Source organism: Bactrocera dorsalis, chromosome 1 (genome assembly GCF_023373825.1).
Source record: "Bactrocera dorsalis isolate Fly_Bdor chromosome 1, ASM2337382v1, whole genome shotgun sequence".
Taxonomy (NCBI): Eukaryota; Metazoa; Arthropoda; class Insecta; order Diptera; family Tephritidae; genus Bactrocera; species Bactrocera dorsalis.
In genome coordinates, this window is record NC_064303.1 from 65772915 (window position 1) to 65799906 (window position 26992).

At 39.6% G+C, this 26992-nt stretch overlaps 2 protein-coding genes across 8 annotated transcripts in view; both read left to right on the forward strand.

Moving 5' to 3' along the window:
• Positions 1-26992, forward strand: part of LOC105233655 (UPF0430 protein CG31712) — a 112717-nt gene that overhangs the window by 74794 nt on the left and 10931 nt on the right. For 5 of the 7 annotated variants that reach the window (XM_049462627.1, XM_049462623.1, XM_049462624.1 and 2 more), the window contains one exon: positions 12979-13062. The exons of 1 other annotated variant lie outside the window; for it this stretch is intronic. In XM_049462627.1, coding sequence (XP_049318584.1) covers positions 12979-13062 — 84 coding nt within the window. One more of the 7 variants, XR_007423744.1, reaches the window with a different exon arrangement.
• The window catches only part of LOC105224069 (cyclin-dependent kinase 5 activator 1), a 325563-nt gene that overhangs the window by 60682 nt on the left and 237889 nt on the right, over positions 1-26992 (forward strand). The gene's annotated exons all lie outside the window — the stretch shown is intronic.

Consider the following 26992-nt stretch of genomic DNA (forward strand, 5'->3'; position numbering starts at 1 on the left):
TGCGATAATACATCTCCTATCGCTTAATAACTAGCCTCTGTGGTTAATTCGAAAGGTTTGTTAAAATTTGGTTGGAAGAGTTCAACCTGAGCTTGCAATTCTTCTTTTTGTCTTGATTTGAGTCTTTGATATGCCATCGTTTTTTCCTCTGAGAAACGTAGTAAGTGGTTTGACAATGGCTGCAAAATTTTTTATGAATTTTCTATAATAACTTGCAAGACCTAAAAAGGATCTGAGTTCTTTTAGTGAAGTAGGCATGGGAAAATCTTTTATGGTTTGTATTTTTACTAGATCAACAGTAATTTTATTAAATTTAATTATGTGTCCCAAATACTCTACGGAATCTTTAAAGAAGTGTGATTTCTCATTGGAAATCTTCATGTTAGCTTGATGAAGTGCCTTTACAATTATACGTATGTGCTCGATATGCTCTTCAGGAGAAGAAGAGTAAATGAGAACGTCGTCTATGTAGGCATAGGCAAATTTTCCAATATATGTTCTTAAGATGTCATCTATACACCTTTGAAAAATTGACGGAGCATTTTACAGTCCGAAAGGCATACGAAGAAATTCATATTTGGCTCCATTTATGCTGAAAGCTGATTTTTCTCTGTCAGATTCTTTAATAAGAATTGGATGAAATCCAGATTCTAAATCTAAAGTTGTAAATAATTTTGCTTTACCAAGATTCTGTATTGTCATGCCTACATCAGGCATGGGATATCTATCTGTAATAGTTTGAGCATTTAGCTTTTGAAAGTCTACAACCATTTTGCTTTTAGGTTTCCCTTTTTCATCAGTACCTTTTTTAGCAACTGTCCAAATGGGTGAATTGTATGGACTTTTACTAGGTTGGATTATTTCATTTTCTAAAAGTTTATTTATTTCTTTGTTAATAAAATCATTATCAGATATAGGGACCGGAAATTGTTTTGTCCAAATAGGATCGTCAGTTTTCGTCCTAATTGTGGCTTGTACTGTAGTAGTAAATGGTAATATTGAGTTCATTTTGTTGCATTATTTTTTCAATTTTAGATCTATATTCTTCCTTGCTTACTGTATAATTTAATTTTTGCAAAGTATCACTTTCTTTCTTGGCCCTATATTTATAACTGAGCTTGTACCCGAAAAGATTAATCTCTGCTTTTAGAGTTCTAAGTCCCTGTTCACCTAGAAGCATATCAAATTCTTCTAATGCATCAGTTTCAAAAAATGTAAACAAATTATCTAATACTGATACTATTTTTTTTTTGATTTTGTTATTGAGAAACCATGAAGGGGTTTCACTTTAATAGGTTTAGTTGGAATAGACTCACCAAGATTACATTTAGTGCTTATATAATTGTTTGTTGCTCCGGTGTTGATAAGAATATTTAGCAGTGGCGTTGCAGACACGGCAATTCATTCACTCGCCTAAAAAAACAGAGCCTGTCTTGTAATCATCGTCGCTTTGTTGTGGGGCAAGAGAGTCTAGTTCTTCTTCATATGTTTGGTTTACACGTTGTATCTTCTGTGGTGCGACGTAGTTGCGTGATGAAGGATTTTGGTGCCTCTTTTGTGGCTCTCCTCGAAATGGGTTGTTTGGAGATAATCCGTGCATTTGGCGGTCATAGTTCTTTTGTATAGGTGCGGCGTTGAAGTTGGTGGGTCTTCTGTATTGGCGTGAGGAATCTACGTCCATTGGTTGGCACTGCTGCGGTGGTGCACTTTGGGTATATTGCACTTGCACGTTTGGCTTGTATCTTCGCTGGTCATTGTGGTAACTTCTGTTTGGTTGATACTGCATGTTGTTGTATTGTCTCTGGTTGTTGTACTGTCTCTGGTTGTTGTACTGCATAGCATCAAATTGGCAATTCACGTTGTCATGGCTTGTAGTGCAAGCGATAGCGTAGTGGGTGCCGCTGGTATACTTGCTATTCAAGCCAAGTATGAATGTTCTGATTGCTTCTTGGGTCGCATTTTTGGAGATTCATCGGAGCTGTCCACCTCGATTTTAGTTAGGGCAAGATTCAATTCCTTGCTGACTTCACAATGAAATATATATATTATTTTTTTCATCTCATCCAGTAACACGTATAAAGGCCTCTGGTCTGCATAAGTGTAGTCCAGTCGATTTATTATCGATTAAAAATTGAACATTGTTTTGTGGTTAATTAATATGTCGGCTGCCTCTCCTTGAATTTTTGAATGCAGTATCGAGAGTGCAGTGTAATATGTTGGGGTTGTGGCATATTCTTTTATGTTTTCCATGTCCATGCACGTTTCCTCCAGGATTTGTACTGATTTCTGTTGCCCGTGAAGTCTGGTAACGACTTGAAGACATCTAGGTTGATCTGCGATTCGTAGGCGATATTTGGCTTGCAATCATCGAGCTTTTCGATAGTCCTTATATTCGATTGCAGACTATGTTCTAGGGTAGCCACCCTTTCTCGGTTTTCTGTTAGAGATGCAGTTAAGGTCGCAATTTGAGCCTTGAGGCTTGCTATTTCCTGCGCAGACATCTTTGGATTAGCGTTGAGTAAAGGACGATTCAAATTAAAAAGCTTCTGTCTCTTTTTATGAGATTCCAGCTTGATGATCTTTCGTCTAAGACTTGTCCCTGCTGCTTCCAATTTTTCAGGAACTTTTGAGATCCGCTTTTTCAGGACGTTGTTTTTATGTTATTTTTTGTGGTTGCCGCTATCCAGTGTTTCAGGATTTGCCGTCTGTCCGCTTTATAGAACCTTGTGTGTGGAAGTCCTACTTCTCGTGGAATTTGCTTTTAAATTTTATTTTATCCGTTACCGCAGGCTAAAAATGGCTTTAAGACCGGTTGAGCCCCCAGTTAACAAACTGTTGTTTGTGGCGAGTAAAGAAATTATATTTATTTGGGCAGTACACTTATTATCGTGTTGCCTTTTTTATTCATAATTTCTTACTGCCTATTTTTCATAATCTTACTTCTATTTATACTAACTAGTATGTTTACTTATTACTAATTGATATTTTGTTAGATACAGATTATATTATTTGTTTAGGTTTGTTTACAGATATATTGTTTGTTGTATTGATAGTGCATTTACAATGTTTGCTTACTTGCTAATGAGATAGTTTGGTGCAGTTTACATTTTCGTGCATGCATTTTGTTTGTTACATTTATGATGCTAGGCGAGACTATTGTTATTGTTTGTTTATGTTACCAGTTGATAATTTATGTTTTCGGTACAAAAATGTGATAAGTAACACATGTTCCTTAACTCGCTCCTGAAGATCCGTCAGGTATACTTCGGACCACTGTCGCCAGAACTGTTGCTTGAGACAGCAAACAAGTTGCCATCTCTCGCAACAACGAACTGGGTCCACTGGCACCTTCTCTGGGGGTAATGCCCGCAGGGAGCATCCTATTAATAGATGCGCTGGTGTTAACGCCTCGCCGTCGTTGGGATCTTGGCTCAGAGGGACTAGAGGGCGAGAGTTGAGGATGGCCTCCACTTCGGCCAACACTGTTGCTAACTCCTCTGCTGTGAGTAGCGCGCTACCGGTTACCCGAAGGATGTGGTGTTTGGCGGACTTCACCGCAGCTTCCTATAATCCGCCGAAATGCGGCGCCCGCGGTGGTATAAAGATGAAGCTGCACCCTTCATTTGCTGCGAATCTCTTCAGTTCTGGACCCATTGCTAGAAACGCCTCCTTCAATTCGCACAGCTTCCGATCTGCGCCGACGAAATTGGTGGCGTTGTCGCTGAATATCTTCGTCGGGATTCCTCGGCGTCCTATGAACCTTTTTAGTGCGATAATAAATGAATTAGAAGATAGGTCCGAAACTAATTCTAAATGTACTGCTTTGGAAGTAAAGCAAACGAAAACTGCAAAATATGTTTTTACGGGTGGTCGGCCGCGTATTTTTAACGTTGTGTATATCGGACCACAAAAATCTACGCCACATATAAGAAAGGGCCGTAGTGCTCGAAGTCTTTCGACTGGCAAATTTCCCATTATTTTGTTTTGCAACTTCGGCTTGTAATGAAAACAATGTATACAGTTTCTTACGGTTCTACTGCAAGTATCTCGGACATAAATTAGCCATATGCGTTCTCGAAGAAGCGCAACCAACGCTCTAGCCCCAGCGTGGTGATTTCGAATGTGCAGGAACCGTAAATACGTTATAACGAAGTGCGAACTTTGATTTAATAAAAGCGGAAATTTGGCATCGTATGGGAGAGGTGCATTTAATAGGCGACCTCTTACTCGAATTAATTTGAATGACAGCGACATACCGGAGTACTCATGCAAAAACGGGTTGAGTTTTTGCAAGTTTGCGGGTAGCGTGGTACCTTTATGCAATTTTTGAATAACATCCGAAAATTCTGAATGTTGGACCACTTGTGCAATTTTTAGAAAACTCAAGTTTAGCTCTTATGAAGTCAGATCTTGTCCCATGAAGGATTTTGGTGGTCGTCTGATCCATCGTAATATGTATGCGACCACACGAAGCAATTTTTTATGGAATTCTGGATCCGCCAATTCAATATTGTGCGGAATTTTCCAGCCACTAACATTGATGTTATGGTCTGGATGATTTGCCGAAATGCATCACATTACCCAGAATACCGAAATTCAAAATTATTTAACCGCGACTTGACAAACGCGTTCAGTTTTGAGCCCACTTTTGTATTGGAATTGCCAATTCCTTAATATTTTGTGCTGACGTCAAATCCGCAACTTCTTTGCCAAGTTCTCCATCATAAAGTTGACCTGGGAGCCTGAGTCCAGCAAAGCTCTGGCAGGCAGGTAATCCCCACAGCTGGTCCTCACTAAAATTACTGCTGTTGCAACGTTACCCGATCTGGCATACTCGCAGTATGCATGGCATGTGTGGTGGATGGTTGCGGATGAGGTGCAGCGGGGAAAGAGACTGGATATTGGTGCAACAGTGTATGATGCGATCAATTGCACACACGACATCGATCCGCTCTGCATTTGGAAACGGTATGTCCCTTACGCAAGCAATTTATGCATAAGGGTACCGATTTGACGAACTCGAACCTCTGTTGCACCGGAAGAGCTCTGGAAGTAGGGCAGGCAGTTAGATGGTGATCCCTCGATTTGCACTGTTGGCTGCCTCGTATTTGCTGCAACTAGCGCCGATTTGGTCCTATCCATAAGTTGTTATTTCCCATGGTTCGCATTGCTTGTAGGCTATGTAGGTCCTAGAGTGTGATGCTCCTTCCGCTGACAGCTGCTGGTATCTTCGATTTAGGGTGGCTTTACAGTCCTTCCACAGTGGCAGTTTGTCATAGTCCAGTGCCTATTTGGATCAAGTGGCAGGGTCAACCTTTGTCATTACAATGTGTATGATTATTGCGTTCGTTATTTGTTTTTCATCGCCCAGCGATAGCAATGAATCATATACCGCTGACACTTCGTCAATCATTGAACGCAGGGAAGGCGCAGAAGGCTTTAGGATTGTTGGCAGGTCAAAAAGTTTAGATATTGTATTGAAAAATATCAAACATTTATTGTAATAAACTTTTTTCGGATAATTTTCATCCGACATCTGAAACGCTTTAACTGTTCCCAGAGCCTCTCCAGATAGACAATTTACCAAATGGTTAAATTTTTCTATATCTGGGATATTTGGATCGTTATGAACCAAGCTCTCGAACAAACTCATAAAATTTTTGAATTCTGAATATTCTCCCTTGAATTTTGGCAAATTCATTTTAGGGAGCCTTGAGCTGTGAGAAGCTACAAAAGATGTTTCGGCAATGAAGTTTTATTTTTAGCTAAAATTGACTTAATTATGGACTTCGTTTCAACGATTATGTCCTCTAACTCCCCTCGGGCCATGTCGTCCTCATCAATTTCTTCAATCTTTGATTGACATTTCATTAATTTTTCACTATGTGAATTTAATATATCTAAACGACATTACAATTCTATTGGATCTAAAGACATAGTCTTTTCGAGAAGGCCCGTTTTAATGCGCAAAATACTTCTTTTCGCAACCGTTTTTGACGTCTTAACGATTTTAAGTCCGTCAACTCCTTATTTGAAGACAGGTTTGCGAGAGTTGGCTTTGGCTTGCTCATTTTTCGATAACGAAAACGAAAAAATATATGTCGATTCCCAAATATACGAAAGCCAAACCAATAGCAATAAAAGTTGGCAACAAATATATTTGGAATCGGTTACGAAAACGAAAAAAATAATAATAATATCGATTCTCAAGTATACGAAAGCCAAATCAATAAATGAGCAAAATGAGCAATAGCACAATAAAATAATTTAATCGAAAAATATCCGAACGAAAATCGTCAAAAATTGTGAAAAAACGACCGATAATTGCAAACGCGGATCGAAAAAAATTGCGAAAAACGAGATAATTTAATTTTGCAATTAATAATTTTTTCCTACCGCAAGATCCCTGAATCTCTTGTTCACTTTGAATTCGTATATGTAAATCACAATATACGTAATAATAAATATGTGTATGTATGTATAAGCATATATACATATGTATTTTCTAGTAATAAAATGTAATATGTATAAAGTGAAAAGTGAAAAGGGAGAGCCAAAAACTGAAAGTGCACTTGTTTTGATGTTTGCTTTTTTTTTGTTTGCACTGCTTTCAGTAAATCACACTCGTTACTTGGTGCGCCGGCTGTTTGCCGGCGCTTACGTCCCTTTTTCAGAGAATGCAGCGGTAGCTAATCCCCACGACGACAGCGGGGTTGATGGCAGCAGCGGTTTGATGGCAGCAGCGGTTTGATGGTAGCAGCGACGATGGCAGCAGCGGCGACGATGGTAGCGGCGGCTTGATGGCAGCAGCGACGATGGCAGCAGTGGCGTTGTGGTAGCGGCGGGTTGATGGCAGCGGTGCGATAACAGCGAAGTGATGGCAACGAAGTAATTACCGCAGCAACGGATGATTGCAAAGGTTTTTTGGGCTTACCGGTTTTTTTAATTTGCGGCACTTCAAATAGTTTTGCTGTTTTTTAAACTGTAACTTAATATATATATATAAGTATATATACATATATATATATATGTATATATATATATATATATATATATATATATATATATATGTATATATATATATATATATATATATATTTTTTTTTTTTTTTTTGGTTAGGGCAGAAACTTTTTGTTCTTTTATATGCACCCACCACTGTACCGCATAAATAATTCACCTCGTACACTTGTAAGTACCACTTTTTATTTTCTTTAGTTATATGCGAATTATATTTATTTGGGTTGTCAAAAAAGTCTTGCGGTATTTTTATTGAATCAATTCGTGTGGCACCCATACATCGAGCTTCTTAGTGACTCCAAGCTTCTTCAAATGGTTTATAACGGTTTGATGACTACTATGCCGGTCTCTTTCGATCAATTCAACGATTTTATCGCAATTTTCGACGAAAGGGCTCCCGGAGCGTGGCGCATCTTCGACCACCTCTACACCAGAACGAAAACGTTGAAACCATCGTTGTGCGGTGGAAATGGAAACTGTATCGGGTCCATAAACTGCATAAATTTTATTGGCGGCTTGAGATGCATTTTTGCCTTTATCGTAGTAGTACTGTAAAATATGCCGTATTTTCTCTTTATTTTGCTCCATGTTTTCGACGCTCTAACTCACGAACGATTTAAAAGAAACGACAATCAATCAAACACGTGTTAGCGAAATGAAATGAGCTTTCCAAAAAGGTTTAGCATGACCCGATGCGACGAATAAAACTAGAACTACGCGCTTTCAGCGCCAACTAGCGAAAATACCGCAAGACTTTTTTGACAACCCAATATATACGTATGAACCTATATGCACACACTTCACAATACTTCCCTTCTTTTTTTTTTTTTTTGATTTTATAGTGGCTATATGGGTAAGTATTTATATAGCACTCCACTTCACGTTTATGTATGTACGTATGTATATTTATATTTCGTTTTTATATTATGTTTAAATTTTTTGTTTCACGTATATATTTGCTTTTTCATTTAGCCACTTTATTTTTCAAGGTATTCACGTATGTATGTAAGCATTAATCACTCCTCGTATTTACATATATATATAAGTATTAACTAATTTTGCCACCACTTTTTCCTTTTTAGTCTCGCTTTAGTTTCATGTTTATATTCTATGTTTTATTTTTATTTTTCATGTAGTTAGGTATCACTATCACTGCACTGCACAACTTGGTCACTTCCAATTTATATTTCTTTGTTTTTTGTTTAATGTTTATGTTCTTTAATTTGGTTTTTCCACTTCACTTCGCGAAGACCGAAAACCGACGATTGAAAGACAATTAAAAGCGATAATGGTTAATTAAAACGAAAGTCAAATAAAATATTCTTAGCTCACGCACAAAGTCCCTGCTCGGGCGCCATGAAAATTCTCAAGCGTTTTTGAGAAGCGAAAATATAACTTAGGGAATGCGCGAGTAAAATAGAAAAGCCTAATTGCCTGTCGAGAATTAATTGCGATAAAAAATGAAGACGCGTCTTTATTTAATTTCATTTAGTTGCTTAGCCTAAATCTTAAAACTAACGGCTTAAACTAGTGGTAATGTTAATATGTATAAAAAAGGGGAAAGTATAGTAACTTTCGTTAAATATTGTAAAAGATTACGTTGAGGTAAGTAAGGTGAGTAATATTTTAGTATTACAAATGTATTATTAAGGTAAGTATACAATAATTTAAACAATTCAATATTTTATAATTTTTATAATTCATTTTTTTAATTTTAATTTTAGGTTTAAATATACATATATATCTTGTCGCTTGACGCAACAAATACAATGACCATTTCCAGGATTTTAGAACATCCGGCTGATTTTGTATAATTACTACATATAATGATTTTGGTTTAGGTGTATAAGTTATGGTGTATGTATATATAAAATTGCTTAATTTCTCATCCTCTGGTTGACGTCTTACATCGTAACATTTGCATGCCTTTGATTCCAGAAAGTTGCAAGAGTATAAAATGTTCGGTTGCACCCGAACTTAGCCTTTCTTACTTGTGTTAAGTTAGCTGTTCTCGTAATTATCAAAACACTTATTATTTAAAATGCAGAAAATATTAAATTATGCAATTATTTCTGATAGAAATGTACAATTACGGACAATAAAATATAATCTAAGGTTTTGTTTTGAAGCTGTGGTGTATTTAATTTTTTGAAATGCTTCAATTATGTAGCAACTTTTTTTTGCATAAAAATAGATGTAACCATATGTACTCGTACTATTAAAAAAAAAGAGAAATCGATAGTATTGCCTAGTTTTACAACTACTGGAAAATGTAAATAGCGTACCTCGTGTTTAACATCAATATAATATAATCAGCGCGAAATATATTCATCAACGGAAAATATTGAATTTAAGAAGTGTAGTAAGTAGTTATATAAGGTTAGTTTGATCTGTGGAAAGAATACTTGTGTCAATTATGTATTTAAGTAGAATAATGGGTCAAGCAAAACGTTTTAAGGAATATTGTGCGTTAAAAATTTGCAGGGAAAGTATCACACGCAAAGCAAAATTGCAAAGATATTGAATAGGTCCCAAAATATTGTATTTGATGGCTTAAGATCTCTTAAAAATGGGTAAATCAGAGTCCGAGCACAAAAAATGGCTTCGAAAGTCGAACAATGTATTGCTTGCAAGATTGTCGATGTGGAAGCCGTTTAAGTCCGCTACAAATTTCTTTGGCAGTTTCTCCAAAAATATGGCAATGCTGAGCAAACGGTTACCATTGTATACAGGTTGCAAAACGGCATTTTACGAGGGCTGTCCGATAAATAACCGACCTCAACGTGAAGCTAGCGGCACATCTGAAAAAAAAGTTTATACTTCAAATTGTGCATATTATAATAGCTACTCGCCAAAATTTCAGAAATTTATCTTGCGCAATTATCTGTTGACAGTCGTTTTTGTGAGTCTATTTCGGTGATTTCCCCAAAATGGAAAAAATTTAATATCGAGCTGTAATTATATTTTTATTTTTGAAAGGCAATACGCCTTCACAAATCAAAGATGAGTTGGACTCTGTGTATGGTGACTCTGCACCATCGTTTACCACCGTAAAATTTTGGGCAGCTGAAATTAAACGTGGTCGCAGGAGCTTGGAAGATGATGAACGTCCTGGGCGTAACCACTAACGATAACATCGCTAAAGTTCATCAATTGGTACTAGACGACCGCCGGATTAAAGTTAGGGAAATAGCTGAGATTATGAAGATGTTAAAAGAAACTGTTTGTCACATATTAAACCAAGATTTGGGCATGAGAAAGCTGTCCGCGCGTTGTGTGCCGCGTTTGGTTACGCTAGACCACAAACGTGCGCGCGTGAACATTTCCAGCGCTCTGTTGGCTCAGTTTAGAGGCAATAAGACCGAGTTTTGGGGCCGATTGATAACTGTAGACGAGACTTGGATTCATCATTATACGCCCGAAACAAAAAAACAATCTAAACAGTGGATTGAAAAGGGGGAACCAGCCCCTAAAAAACCTAAAGCTGTGTATTCGGCTGGGAAAGTGATGGCGAGAGTTTTTTGGGACAGCCATGGAATTATTTTTGTCGACTATCTTGAAAAAGGAAAAACTATAACAGGAGCATACTACGCATCATTATTGGACAAGCTAAAGGAAGAAATTTCGAAAAATCGGCCACATTTGCAAAAAAAGAAAGTCTTGTTCCACCAAGACAACGCACCATCTCACACCTCAACAGTCGCCATGGCGAAAATCCACGAATTGCGGTTCGAACTGCTTGACCATCCACCTTATTCACCGGATCTAGCACTAAGCGACTTTTTTTTGTTTCCTCAACTTAAAACTGCGCTCGGCGGCCAGAGATTTTCGTCAAATGAGGAGGCAATCTCTTTCGTGAACTCGTATTTTGCAGACAAAGACGCCAAGTACTATTTGGAAGTGTTGCAGAGATGGGAGCATCGCTAGGAGAAGTGTGTGGAGTTACAAGGAGACTATGTAGAAAAAAAAAAAAAATTTTGAAAAAGTTGCGTGCATCATGGTTAGGTCGGTTATTTATCGGACAGCCCTCGTAATTAGGGTGGTGCTAAATTAAAACAAAAAAAGGTTCAACGTCCTATAGTCTGATGATTGCAAATTTAATAATAATAGTGCCCCGACGTCCAAAAAATAAATATATGAGCGCCGGCTTACGACTAAGCCTTCAAACACTGTGGCGATGATATACAATATAATAGTTTGAGAAGAGATTGTTTCTCATGGTGTGGTGTCGGACCTACCTTTTAGATAAAAGCAATCATCAACCGCTAGATATACGTTAAAATTTTAAAATAAGTCACGCTCCCATATGCTGAATGGAATATGTCATTAATTTGGCAAAGCCAACAAGACAGTGGGTCGAAATATACTCCGAGTCTTGCAAAAAAATTGTTTTCAGATCGTGGAGTTAATATTATGACTTGAGCTGCGCAATCACCAGAACTGAAACCAATCGAAAACTTAGGGAAAATCATTGAGGAAAAAATTGGACCTGTTCAACCAAAAATAAGGGGTAACTCTGGGAAAGGGTTCAAGAAGACTGGTAATTTATTCCACAAAGCACTTGCCGTAGCCTAATTAAGTCTATGTTTAGGAGATTTGCAGTTTAATTAGACAATAAAGGTTACTCTGCAAAGTACTAACAATTTTTCGCAAAAAATGTTTTATTTTAATATAAGATATTAGGATTCTATTTTTTGACCTCTGAATTTTCGAATTTTGTATTTTAGCTTTGCTTTTTGCAATATTTATGAATTGTTTCTTTTCAAAATTTTTACTTTTCTAATAACATTTGACCAGAAGTAAATAGTAAAAATATATTTGAATATATTGAATTTAAATCACATTAAAGGAAATACTCTGAATGATTCGATTTTATTATATATACATATATCTTCTTTATATATATAAATCTTCTGACCGTGTGCTTGCATTTGAACTGCTCCTAAACGGATGGACCGATTTTGATGAAATTTTGTGTTTATGTTCAAGGAGATTCGAGAATGGTTTAGATTTACAATTTGGTCCACTGGAAAATGTTTTTTAATTTATTTTTTTCATTTTTAAAAAATTGTTAATTTTGGAATGTTAGACCGATAGATGGCGCTACCATCACAGTATCCAATATTCAAACCTTAAATTGGCGTAAACGTGCATTAAAGAAAACGATGCCGAAGTAAAAGGCGACATCTGTGGATCAAGTTTTTATATTGTGGACAAAGTTGTTCGTTCTTAAGTAATAAATTGGATGGTTCAATACATCTATGGGTAGCTATAACATTTTTTCCATACCTGCTAACTATTGGAGAGGGTATCTTGACAGGCAATTAAAAATTGCAAAAGGTCTGGCATAAAAAAATAGCGCCATAACTGAAGTGATGATAAAAAATTTGAGATATACAGAAATATTTTCGAAGCATTGCACAGAGCAATGCAATATTTAAACGGGAACGATGAATACATATGTATGTATATGCGTACAATTTCAAACTGATTCTTCCTGAAAAATAATAAAATTGCTAAATATTGGGAATGGTAGAATAGAACTGCAATCAAATACACAATGCAATGAATTAAAACTGGCTCATTTATCATTCGATGAATAATATACCACGGGCATCCCAAAAGACTGTGCCATAACCTTGCCAGCCGATTTTTTTTTGTCTTTCCACGCTTGAGAACCGTTTCTTAATATGCAGTCCACCAGGCTGACAATCGATTGGACTCGGTTGATTTTACTGATGCACAGCCCAAATTCAATAGTATTTTTACCCCAAAAACCAATTCTTTCTTAACGTACGAAATGCTTTTTGATTCATTTTTGTTGCTTCATCAAAAAAGCGATTATTCCTTTAACACAATTGTCTTTATATATCACGCTTTGTGGCTATTATTTACTTTATATGTAACAAATATGAAGCACTCAGTTTGCACACAAAATAAATTTAATTATTATTTTAAAGGAGTTCGAGAAAAAGAAAAGAGAGGAACTGGAAGATATATTTGCTGAAAACAACCGAAGAATAGAAGAAGCCCAACGGAAATTGGTATGTACATTTTATCATCATCATTTTAGCACCATTTTTTGAAATGACGTAAATTATTCAACAAAAAGATTAAACACAGCTTATAATTGACGTTACTTGCAAACATCTTTTACAAACATCAATAATAGATATCAGTCATCATTGTTACATTGAAAATTATTCTTCACAAATGGCTATAAAATGTATTAAATTTGATTCAAACATAATCATTGCCACATTATCTTATACAAGTATATATGAACAATATTTCTATTAAGGTTCGAACGGGCTCGAAACACTGAGTTTTCATTATACTAGTAGTATTTTGGGGATGTTTCCTCGTGGAGGCTGAATTTACCGACCGTAGTGCCAAAGATACCTTCTTTGCCCACCCTGGCGTGTAAGTCGCCAAGCACGATTTTCACATCGTGGCGGGGGCATCTCTCATAAGTGCGCTCCAAGCACTCATAAAAGGCATCTTTGGTCACATCGTCCTTCTCTTCCGTCGGGGCGTGGGCGCAAATCAGCGATATGTTGAAGAACCTCGCTTTGATGCGGATTGTGGCTAGACGTTCATTCACCGCAGTGAATGATAGTACTCGGCGACGAAGTCTCTCTCCCACCACGAATCCAACACCAAACTTGCGCTCCTTTATATGGCCACTGTAGTAAATGTCACAAGGACCTACTTGTCTCTGTCCTTGTCCCGTCCATCGCATTTCTTGGACGGCGGTGATGTCAGCCTTTATTTTCACGAGGACATCAACCAGCTGGGCAGCGGCACCTTCCCAATTAAGGGACCGGACATTCCAGGTGCATGCCCTCAATTCGTAGTCCTTATTTCGTTTGCCATGGTCGTCATCAAAAAGGGGGTCACTCATCCGAGGCTGTTGTTCCTTTTCATTGGGAGTGTTTTTTTACGTGGCGGGTCCCAAACCCAGCGCACAACCCTATGCAGGGGATGTTTCGCCTTCTCACTCTAGCTCGCCTTCAAACGGATGTTCTTAGGCTACCCAGAGGATACTTGGTCAAAGACCGGAAGTCGTGAGCTGCTTGAGTCATATGCAAAAGAATCGTTTCTGGCCACTCCCAAGTGAATGGCGATCAGAGAACTTTCCTCACTTGCGTGAACTTCTACACATGACTCCATCCTCCGGGGCCCGAAATATGGTTATCTGTAGTACTAGATTCCAGCATAAGAAGATACATCAAGCTACCTGGCTGTCTCCGGATCGAAAAACCACCAACCAGATCGATCATGTTGTGATAGACGGAAGACACGTCTCCAGTGTTTTAGATGTGCGTGCGCTCCGAGGTCCTAACATCGACTCGGACCACTATATTGTTGCAGCCAAAATTCGCACGCGCCTCTGTGCAGCAAAAAACGCACGCCAACAAACACAAGGAAGGTTCGACGTCGAGAAGCTGCAATCACAACAGACAGCCGAACGTTTTTCTACTCGGCTTGCACTCCTGCTCTCTGAGAGCACTCATCAACAACTCGGTATAAGGGAACTGTGGGACGGCATTTCAAACTCCTTACGTACAGCTGCAACCGAAACCATTGGTTTTCGGAAAGTGCAAAAGAACAGCTGGTACGACGAGGAGTGCCGTGTCGCAGCGGAGAGAAAACAGGCTGCCTACCACGCAACGTTACGATCGACCACAACACGTGCGGGATGGGATAGATACCGAGAGTTGAAGAGGGAAGCAAGACGCATTTGCAGACAGAAGTAGAAAGAGGCCGAAATGCGTAAGTACAAACAGCTTGATAAGCTGGCCGAAAGGGGTAATGCTCGAAAATTCTACGAAAAAATGCGGCGGCTTACAGAAGATTTCAAGACCGGAGCATACTCTTGTAAAACCCCCAAAGGTGATCTAGTTACCGAGAGCATACTTAGATTATGGAGGGAACACTTCTCCAGCCTGCTGAAAGGCAGTGCACGTATAACACCAGGAGAAGGCGAACCCGATTCCCCAATCGATGACGATGGAGCAGACGTTCCATTACCCGGCCATGAAGAAGTTCGAATAGCAATTGCCCGCCTGAAGAACAACAAAGCGGCAGGGGCCGACGGATTGCCGGCCGAGCTATTCAAACACGGCGGCGAAGAGCTGATAAGGGGCATGCATCAGCTTCTTTGTAAAATATGGTCGGACGAAAGCATGCCCAACGATTGGAATTTAAGTGTGCTCTACCCAATCCATAAAATAGCAGACCCCACAATCGGCGCCAACTACCGTGGGATTAGCCTCCTCAACATTGTATATAAGGTTCTATCGAGCGTATTGTGTGAAAGATTAAAGCCCACCGTCAACAAACTGGTTGGACCTTATCAGTGTGGCTTCAGACCTGGTAAATCAACAACCGACCAGATATTCACCATGCGCCAAATCTTGGAAAAGGCCCGTGAAAAGAGAATCGACACTCACCACCTATTCGTCGATTTCAAAGCTGCTTTCGACAGCACGAAAAGGAGCTGCCTTTATGCCGCGATGTCTGAATTTGGTATCCCCGCAAAACTGATACGGCTGTGTAAACTGACCAAAAGCTCCGTCAGGATCGGGAAGAACCTCTCCGAGCCGTTCGATACCAAACGAGGTTTCAGACAAGGCGACTCCCTATCGTGTGACTTTTTCAATCTGCTGCTGGAGAAAATAGTTCAAGCTGCAGAACTTAATCGAGCAGGTACAATCTTTTATAAGAGTGTACAGCTGCTGGCGTATTCCGGTGATATTGATATCATCGGCCTTAGCACTCGCGCTGTTAGTTCTGCTTTCTTCAGACTGTACAAGGAAGCAAAAGAAATGGGTCTGGCAGTGAACGAGGGCAAGACGAAATATCTCCTGTCATCAAACAAACAGTCGTCGCACTCGCGACTTGGACTCACGTCACTGTTGACAGTCATAACTTTGAAGTTGTAGATAATTTCGTCTATCTTGGAACCAGCGTAAACACCACCAACAATGTCAGCCTAGAAATCCAATGCAGGATAACTCTTGCCAACAGGTGCTACTTCGCACTGAGTAGGCAATTGAGAAGCAAAGTCCTCTCTCGACAGACAAAAACCAAACTCTATAAGTCACTCATAATTCCCGTCCTGCTATATGGTGCAGAGGCTTGGACGATGTCAACAACGGATGAGTCGACGTTGCGAGTTTTCGAGAGAAAAATTCTTCGAAAGATTTATGGTCCTTTGCGCGTTGGCCACGGCGAATATCGCATTCGATGGAACGATGAGCTGTTCGAGATATACGACGACATTGACATAGTTCAGCCAATTAAGAGACAGCGGCTACGCTGGCTAGGCCATGTCGTCCGGATGGATGAAAACACTCCAGCTCTGAAAGTATCCGACGCAGTACCCGCCGCGGGAAGCAGAGGAAGAGGAAGACCTCCACTCCGTTGGAAGGACCAAGTGGGGAAGGACCTGGCTTCGCTTGGAATATCCAATTGGCGCCACGTAGCGAAAAGAAGAAACGACTGGCGCGCGGTTGTTAACTCCGCTATAATCGCGTAAGCGGTGTCTACGCCAATTAAGAAGAAGAAGTAGTATTTTTAGCACTTTGTAGTTTTAAATAACCTTGTTTTGTGAGCATTGCAAAGAAAAATGGTCCCAACAAATTTTTGTTCGTCTATAAATTGATACATTATTCGTTAGATGAGGTTAGGTAATCATGCTGATATTTGTGACCCATCAACGCCGGCCCGCTGTGATGCACAGGATTCCTGAGGCGGTTAATATCAATTCCAGCCAATTCATCTGGTTCTCAGAAGGTATAAATAACTTAGTTTAGTGAGAACTGTACAGTATGGGAAAAAGTTCTAGATGTTTCAATCTCACTTTGACCCTTTTAGAACTGCTATCATTGCGACAAGATGAACCTTTATAAGAGCAAATAATTAAATATAAAGATCTCGCTACCGGTTACTAACCAACGCTTCTTGAGCTCACACGAGGTGCGCAGATCCAGTGGTAGAGTAAAAGAGGCCAGCGAATTACTGACTGATTTTTAGCCCAAACCAGCCTTTTAACGAAGAAAGTTGTTTTTATTTCTTGTGAGGTCAGATCCCTAGTGAGCGCACTGCTAATGAGCTCAGGGTCAGTATTGTCATTCTGCTACACTTCTTCAAAAAACGGCGTTGGAAATAGTGCAACCACTGCTGCCATAATTGTAGCCACCTCCGATGAGGCTCCACAACCTACTCCAAAGAGGGTTTAGCAGTGGTTTTGCATGGAGTCTTAATTTTGGTGATAAATTCTCTTTCTAATACTTCTTCTGCAGCAGTAAAGCCGACCTTTGGCTTCTTCATTATCTTCCTAATGTTAAGCCTAGAGTACAGCTTCCTACGCAGGTACTTCTGTTACATTCTATTCAACCTCAAAGGCTCTATTGACTGCCGAGTTTTTCGAGCCCAAAGTTTCTCAAGAGTTTTAATAGAAAGAAGGAGGAGCTAATAGATCTTACCGGCTTCCGGATTGAGCTGACCGGTCTCCAAGTTTTGAGAATGTGGCCTAAGCTAATTTCATATTACGTTTCTGCGCTTTTGCAGAATTCTTTATATCCAACTTGTTGCTAAAAACGCTTTTGTGGGCTTTTTTAAACAGTCTTCTTTGAAAATCTGATTTTTGATGATTGCACGGTGCAATAAAGATGTTTTACTTTGTTTATTGCATAATTGGCCTTATAAGGGCGATAACCTAACCTTTATTTTCCTAAGCTCTGATAGGTTTCCGAGGTGGGAGGAAGTGCTGGACCTCACGCTATCAACAGACACATACTACATCGTTGTGGATAACTGGAGGGTATCCGGTGGGCCTTCTATATCGGATCACTCCTGGATATTGTTCAGCATCCGCGAGAAATACAGTACTCCTCTCAAATATCGGAACCCTAGAAAGTGGGGAAAATTTACCAGTATAGCAACAAAATGCCTTGAAACGGAGGTAATACGAGAATTAGTGATCCCCAGGAACTAGATTCAGAAGTAGAGAAGTTGGAAAAAATCTTAACTACAACTTTCAATAAATCCACATCGCTAACAGTTCTGAAAAAGAGAAAGTCTCTTCCTTGGTGAAACAGCGAACTCAAGAATTTGAGAACACAACTAAGGAAAGCTTTCAATAAGAGTTTTAAAACCAAAATCTTGCAGCCATATGAAGATATTATGAAAAGATACAAAAAATCAGTCAGGAAAGCTAAAAACGACTGGCGATATTTCTGCACATCGATAGAAACCGCAAGGCTGAGTAAAATGCTATCCAAAGATCATACTAATACTGCCTACATTAAGGTAAAAGGAAATGATTGGATCTACTCTGTAAAAGAATCTCTGGAGGTACTTATTACAACGCACTTCCCGGGAGTCAGCAAACGCCTTTAACGAGGGTTCAACCAGAATCACCGATAAACGCAGCTGATTACCGAGGCCAAATAGTAGGCAAAAGCAAAACCAAGTATGCCATAAATAGTGTCTCACCATTCAAAGAGGCACGTCCAGACGAGATTATGCCCAAAATGCTGCAAAAGTTGGTAGAACCAATGGTTTTAAGGGTTGAAGATATATACAAAGCGAGCATTCAACTATCTTACATCGCAAGAAGTTGGAAAAGAATTAAAGTAGTGTCCCTTCCAAAACCAGCCAGAAGAACACACGATAATGCCGAGGATTTTATACCTATAAGCCTCACCTCCTTTATGCTGGAGGTACTAGAAAGGCGAATAGATTTAAATTTTATGGAAGTCCCAACATGCATACATAAAAGGCCCATCAACCGAAACTGAAAGGACTGACTGTCCTTCACGAAGTGATAAGTGTAATTGAAAAATCACTACACTACAAACAATACACCATGGCTGCATTTCTAGACGCCTTCAATAATATAGAACTGAATGCTATAATTGATTCTCTGACACATGGTGGCATAGATGACACTGTGTGCAGATGGAATGTCGAATGATTGTTTTTTTTTTCGCTTTTTGTAATTCTTTTACAGACAAATTTACGGAGTGCTGATTTTCTCTTTTCTTACCGAAGCGTAATAAGTAAGCTACTACTCTTTGCAGCTTTAACCAGCTAGAATGTCAATTTTTTAGGTTGTCGATGAATTGATTTTCGGTTTTTAATGTATTAGTATTGTTGCTGTGTTGATATCTGCAACTGTTGGCCATTTGTTTTCCGACAATGCTAGTCATTTAGGCCCAAGTATCCATGCGTAGTAATTTGGGAGATGTGCCCAAAAAATAAGGTGACATTGTATTTATTTTGAAAATTCTTTATTTATTCTTCCAAATCAATTTCATCCCCTTCAAAGTAATCCCCTCCCGATGCAATACACTTATGCCAACGGATTTTCCAATCTTTGAAACACTGGTTGTAGTCACTTTCCGGGATGGACTTCAGTTCCCTCTTCGCTGCGGTTTGAATCACCTCTATCGTATAAAAACGGTGTCCCTGGAGCGGTCTTTTAGGCTTGGTGAACAGCCAGAAGTCGCACGGCGCCAGATCAGGTGAATACGGTGGTTGCGGAACGATATGGGTTGAGTTTTTGGCGAAATGATCACGAATTACGATATTCGCTCGATTGATCGGTTGTCATCGCCAGTTATAGTGCGTTTCATGACACCCTGGTAGTCGAAAAGCATCGTTTCACACACTTCAACGCGACGCCTTTTTTTCCAAAAATTCAATGTTTTCGGTACCAGTCGCGATTTGACGCGCTTGAGGCCCAAAACATACTTCAAAATGGTATTGGCTGAGCCTTTCGATATCCCAACTTCATCAGCAAGGTCTCTAATTGTTAATCGACGGTTTTTCAACACCAAATCTTTGATTTGTTGAACGTGAGCTTCATCGGTTGAGGTTGATGGTCGCCCTGGACGCTCTCCGTCTTCGACACGTTCACGGCCGGCTTGGAACTCACTATACCACTTGTACACATTTTTTTAGACATAGCATCATCACCAAAGGCTTTCTGCACCATCCTCAACGTATCTGCAGCAGAAAATTGATTCCGTAAACAAAATTTAATGCAAATTCTTTGCTCAACAAATTTCGACATCGCAAAAAACGAAAAATTCACTTTTAGCAGCTCACAAAACGACACGTATCTCAAACATTAATGAATATATTGACATGAAATTTGACATTAATGTGACTGACAGTACTACCAACCTAAAAAAAAAATAATTCTCCAAATCCTTCGACGCGCACAGTTTAAATTCAAATGTTACCTTATTTTTTGGGCACACGCGGACGCGGAAGCAGCAGGATTATCTTTCGTGCTTACGTGTCTCCAGGTTGCTTGTGGTATAAGTTTTTGGATTTCTTCTACTCGATTTCAAACAAACTTATCTTTGTTTTTGAATGTGCCAATCCAGCCTAGGGTTATTGTAGAATCGCTTCATGCATAAACTTTATGACTTCTTGTGATGATTTTACAAACTTTTTAAGCGGATTAACTTTTGTTTTTGCAGTTAACAGCTTTACGGAATTGCCAATTTTGACATAAATGACTGCAGCATACACCTTTCCGGAAGCTTTACCAAATCCATGAATTTCAACCTCGGATTGCAAATGTGTTTCTATCCATCGTGGGATACGCACGTTTTCCAAATCGTTTATATTTTCTTGGAAGATCGACCATTCTGATTGTAGACTTTTTGATAGCTGCTCATCCCAGTCAGATTGCTGCATACAAAGTTTCTGAATGAATAGCTTTGCTATGATTGTTATTGATGAGAGCCAACCCAGTGGATGAAATATTTGAGCAAGCTGTGAAAGAACGCTCCTTTTAGTGGTCTATTTGGCATTTGTCAAATTAATTCTGAATTGGAATTCGTCTTGTTATGGATCCCAACATAGTCCAACAGTTTTTCCTGCTTCATTTTCTTTAGTTTGAATTATTTCGTTGTCTTCTTTCGCTTTTATATTTCGTGTTATGCTACTGCAGTTTGAAAGCCATTTTTGAAGATGAAATCCAAAGATTTGAAGATGGTTGCTGATGCCTTCTTGAATAGCTTGACATTGTTTAACTGAATCTGCGCCAGTCATAAGGTCATCCATATAGAAAGAAGTCTTCTTTGATTAATGTTTGGAGCTGTTTATTTGGACATTTATTTGCAATTTCAAATAATATACATACGAGTTAATGACAGCCTCCACACAGCCACTTGACCATAACTGTAAACAATATTGAATCTTTACACTTTGTAGTTGTGCGGCCTCATACATTAAAATAGAATTCGATATACTTTTTCCGTTCACATTAGAATAAACCATTCTTATCTAAACAATATTTGTAGCCCTCACAAGAAGGCATAATAAAATCAAAACAGAACACTTAACGTTCTGCCTAAAAATGCTGAATATATTAATGTAAATTGACACTTTCTTCGTTTCAAACTCAACTTCAATATGTAATAACTTTAAGTAAATAATTCTTCTTCTTCTTAGACACCGCTTACGCGATTATAGCCGAGTCAACAACAGCGCGCCAATCGTTTCTTCTCTTCGCTACGTGGCGCCAATTGGATATTCCAAGCGAGGCCAGGTCCTTCTCCACTTGGTCCTTCCACCGGAGTGGAGGTCTTCCTCTTCCTCTGCTTCCCGCGGCGGGTACTGCGTCGAATACTTTCAGAGCTGGAGTGTTTTCATCCATCCGGACAACATGACCTAGCCAGCGTAGCCGCTGTCTTTTAATTCGCTGAACTATGTCGATGTCGTCGTATATCTCGTACAGCTCATCGTTCCATCGAATGCGGTATTCGCCGTGGCCAACGCGCAAAGGACCATAAATCTTCCGCAGAACTTTTCTCTCGAAAACTCGCAACGTCGACTCATCGGTTGTTGTCATCGTCCAAGCCTCTGCACCATATAGCAGGACGGGAATTATGAGCGACTTATAGAGTTTGGTTTTTGTTCGTCGAGAGAGGACTTTACTTTTCAATTGCCTACTCAGTCCGAAGTAGCACCTGTTGGCAAGAGTAATCCTGCGTTGGATTTCCAGGCTGACATTGTTGGTGGTGTTAATGCTGGTTCCTAAATAGACGAAATTATCTACAACTTCAAAGTTATGACTGTCAACAGTGACGTGAGTGCCAAGTCGCGAGTGCGACGACTGTTTGTTTGATGACAGGAGATATTTCGTCTTGCCCTCGTTCACTGCCAGACCCATTTGCGTTGCTTCCTTGTTCAGTCTGGAGAAAGCAGAACTAACGGCGCGGGTGTTGAGACCGATGATATCAATATCATCGGCATACGCCAGCAGCTGTACACTCTTATAAAAGATTGTACCTGCTCGGTTCAGTTCTGCAGCTCTAATAATTTTCTCCAGCAGCAGATTGAAAAAGTCGCACGATAGGGAGTCGCCTTGTCTGAAACCTCGTTTGGTATCGAACGGCTCGGAGAGGTCCTTCCCGATCCTGACGGAGCTTTTGGTCCCGCTCAACGTCAGTTTACACAGCCGTATTAGTTTTGCGGGGATACCAAATTCAGACATTGCGGCATAAAGGCAGCTCCTTTTCGTGCTATCGAAAGCAGCTTTGAAATCGACGAATAGGTGGTGAGTGTCGATTCTCCTTTCACGGGTCTTTTCCAAGATTTGGCGCATGGTGAATATCTGGTCGGTTGTTGATTTTCCAGGTCTGAAGCCACACTGATAAGGTCCAATCAGTTTGTTGACGGTGGGCTTTAATCTTTCACACAATACGCTCGATAGAACCTTGTACGCGATGTTGAGGAGGCTAATCCTACGGTAGTTGGCGCAGATTGTGGGGTCTCCTTTTTTATGGATTGGGCATAGCACACTTAAATTCCAATCGTTGGGCATGCTCTCATCCGACCATATTTTGCAAAGAAGCTGATGCATGCTCCTTATCAGTTCTTCGCCGCCGTGTTTGAATAGCTCGGCCGGCAATCCGTCTGCCCCTGCCGCTTTGTTGTTCTTCAGGCGGGCAACTGCTATTCGAACTTCGTCATGGTCGGGCAATGGAACGTCTGCTCCATCGTCATCGATTGGGGTATCGGATTCGCCTTCTCCTGGTGCTATGTGTTCACTGCCATTCAGCAGGCTGGAGAAGTGTTCCCTCCATAATCTAAGTATGCTCTGGGCATCGGTGGCTAGATCACCTTTGGGGGTTCTACAGGAGTATGCTCCGGTCTTGAAACCTTCTGTAAGTCGCCGCATTTTTTCGTAGAATTTTCGAGCATTACCCCTGTCGGCCAGCTTATCAAGCTGTTCGTACTCACGCATTTCGGCCTCTTTCTTCTTCTGTCTGCAAATGCGTCTCGCTTCCCTCTTCAACTCTCGGTATCTATCCCATCCCGCACGTGTTGTGGTCGATCGTAACGTTGCGAGGTAGGCAGCCTGTTTTCTCTCCGCTGCGACACGGCACTCCTCATCGTACCAGCTGTTCTTTTGCACTTTCCGAAAACCAATGGTTTCGGTTGCAGCTGTACGTAAGGAGTTTGAAATGCCGTCCCACAGTTCCCTTATACCGAGTTGTTGACGAGTGCTCTCAGAGAGCAGGAGTGCAAGCCGAGTAGAAAATCGTTCGGCTGTCTGTTGTGATTGCAGCTTCTCGATGTCGAACCTTCCTTGTGTTTGTTGGCGTGCGTTTTTTGCTGCACAGAGGCGGGTGCGAATCTTGGCTGCAACAAGATAGTGGTCCGAGTCGATGTTAGGACCTCGGAGCGCACGCACATCTAAAACACTGGAGACGTGTCTTCCGTCTATCACAACATGATCGATCTGGTTGGTGGTTTTTCGATCCGGAGACAGCCAGGTAGCTTGATGTATCTTCTTATGCTGGAATCTAGTACTACAGATAACCATATTTCGGGCCCCGGCGAAGTCGATCAGCCTCAACCCATTTGGGGATGTTTCCTCGTGGAGGCTGAATTTACCGACCGTAGTGCCAAAGATACCTTCTTTGCCCATCCTGGCGTTGAAGTCGCCAAGCACGATTTTGACATCGTGGCGGGGGCATCTCTCATAAGTGCGCTCCAAGCACTCATAAAAAGCATCTTTGGTCACATCGTCCTTCTCTTCCGTCGGGGCGTGGGCGCAAATCAGCGATATGTTGAAGAACCTCGCTTTGATGCGGATTGTGGCTAGACGTTCATTCTCCGGAGTGAATGATAGTACTCGGCGACGGAGTCTCTCTCCCACCACGAATCCAACAATAAATAATTAGTAAATGTATAAATATAAGTAACTTGGAAATAAACGATAGATTTTGTCTCCGGCGATCCAGTCGACACGACGTGTTTCATTTTCTCTGCGCGTTGGCAGATAGAAAAAATATATTTTTTTACAAATTCCCGCGATACGGGAATGAATTTACGTACTACTAATATGGAGTTAATGCAGTACCATAAGTCACTGTGGTCAAGTTATATTCGTCAATTTTGTTCAAAGGACTTTAGCGCCATAAAATTTTATGATATTCGCGCTCCTTTTTAGCAATTTTTATTTGTCTGAACATTTTTTCCACATCAGCAGTGATAACTATTTTCCAAAGTCTCCATTTGAGAAGAATGTCAAATATGTCTCTCTGTAGGACCGGAAAACGTGATGTCATTGAGGCTTTTTCCGTTCGAAAATTTTGCAGATGCATTCAATACAACGCGCAACTTCGTTGTTAAGCTATTTTCTCGTATTCTCTATTCTCGTGGTGTGGTAGATAATATTTACCATTTGAGTGATCATTTGCCTTGATCATATGACCAAGGTCCTTATATTCGTTGATGAACTGATGGTAGTCCTTTTTAATTTGTTGCCTTTTTGAAATATCTTTTCCATAGAAACGAGGCGCACCACAGCTTGTTTGCGAGAATCACACAAATTTTTATCTTCTTTAAAAGGTATTTCTACAATAAATCGCCCATTATCATCTTCTTTTATGGTTTCTTTAAATTGCTTTAAACATGAATCACCTTCTTCGATATTGTTTTCATCTGGTATTTCTTCCAGTTCCTAAAATAGCTCTAGATTGGAAGTCGTGGATGTTATCTTACTGAATTTTTTTTGTTTGATGATTCCGGATAAAATCCAACCGAATTTTGTCGCTTGTCCAAGGACACTTTTTTGACACCGTCTTCAATGATTCGGCTAAAAATGTCTCCACCAATTACCATGTCTATTTTATCTGCTTTATTAAACAATGGGTCAGCAAGTGTATAATTTTTCCATTGTTTCACATCATATTTAAATGATTGATATGGTTGAGCAGTGGTCAGTGATGATAAAACTACTGCATCTACTTTTTCCACATGTTAGCTTAGGAATCTTGGTTTTATTTGTACCTGAACCTTGAATTTTTTTCGCCAACCACAACACCTCCCAGCCCATGGAGTTTTGTTTGAATTTTTGTCCTTGGTACACCTAATATCTGCGCTGCTTCTACAGATATTGATGTTATTTGAGACCCTTGGTCAATTAGAGCTCTTAACAATACATATTCGCCATTCGCCGCTTTTGCTTTTATCTGAGCTGGGGCAGAATTACTTTTGTTGATGTTGATTTTGTAGACATTGATGCTTTACTATCCCCAGACTCTGGATGTAGAAGTTCGTTATGATTTTTATTGCAAATTTTGCATTTTAAATCACTATCACAATTTTTGAACCGATTATGGTTGAGGCATCTGTAGCAAATTTTTTTATCTTTTGCATATTTACGTCTTTCTTCTAAAGATATATTCTTAAGTTTTCGGCAATCAATAATTATATGACCCAATATCTTGCAATAGGTACATTTTATACTTTGCTGCCTTGCGTTGAAAGACATATGTATGGTTTGCTTTGTATGTTTGCAGCTTGCGGTTTTTGTACAATTGTTGTTTATCCTCTACTGCTTTTAATGTTTGGAAGTGCTGGTCCAGGAATCCTTGAATGTCAGGTAATATCTAAATATCCCTGGTCTTTCTTACAAACTGCTCATATAATGAGCCCTTCCTTGTCTTCTACAATGATTCTAGTTATAAAGGGATCAGCCTCTTCTGTTTTAACGCCCAATGACTTTATTGCATTGAGGCATTCGTTTGTAGTGTCTAGCAGCTGCCATACACTTTTGGCGTTGTCTATTAATAACTGGCTGATCCATTATTCTGTCCCACTGTGTCGCGAACAAAATACGTTTGTTGTCGTACCTTTCTTAAGGATACTCCATGCTGCTTTGTAATTATCGGCTGATATCTGCAAATGTTGAATCAGACGAGCAGCTTCACCTTTCAAGCAAAGGCGTAAGCGAAGCATTTTTTCAGAGCAAGATATTTGTTCGTGGTTGTGTACCATGCCTTGGAACACATTGAAAAAATTAGCCCATTCTTTTATTTCCCCATAGAAATTTAGTATTTTAAGTTTTTCTAATTCCATGAGGAAATGCACTTCAATTTTGAAGCCATTTTTTAGACGAGGGAGCTCTTTAAAATATTGTGCTACTATTTCGTCGTAAGCTTCCTCAATTTCCAAATTAAAATCTTGAAAGATCGCTGCTGTACGCGTTTTCTATGTTATTAAACAGCGTTTCCAAATATGTAATTTGATCTGAGTTGACAACCACTTCGAAACTCAAGACAGCTATTTGCTTCCGGAGGTTCTCAATTCTCCTTTTAAAAGTAGCAAATTTCCTATCTCAAGTAGTTTGCTGTTGTTCTTGTGTGCCAGTTTGAGGTTTCTGTTTTCTTTCTGACAATGGAAATTCGACTTCATCTTTAAGAGCTTGTTTGAATTGTTCAATCATTTCTTCAATTTGCTCTTATGTTGTCATAAGAATTCGACTTAAAATAGTCCTCTTCACCTATGCCATCCGCCATTAATTTTTCCTGATTAGCGTCAAAATCCTATTGTATTTTAATAACATTTATTCAATTCTTCCACTTTCGATTTATTATCGATTTGTTGTATGTTTGCAGGACTTTTTTCTCTGTTGATTCCCATGTTGAC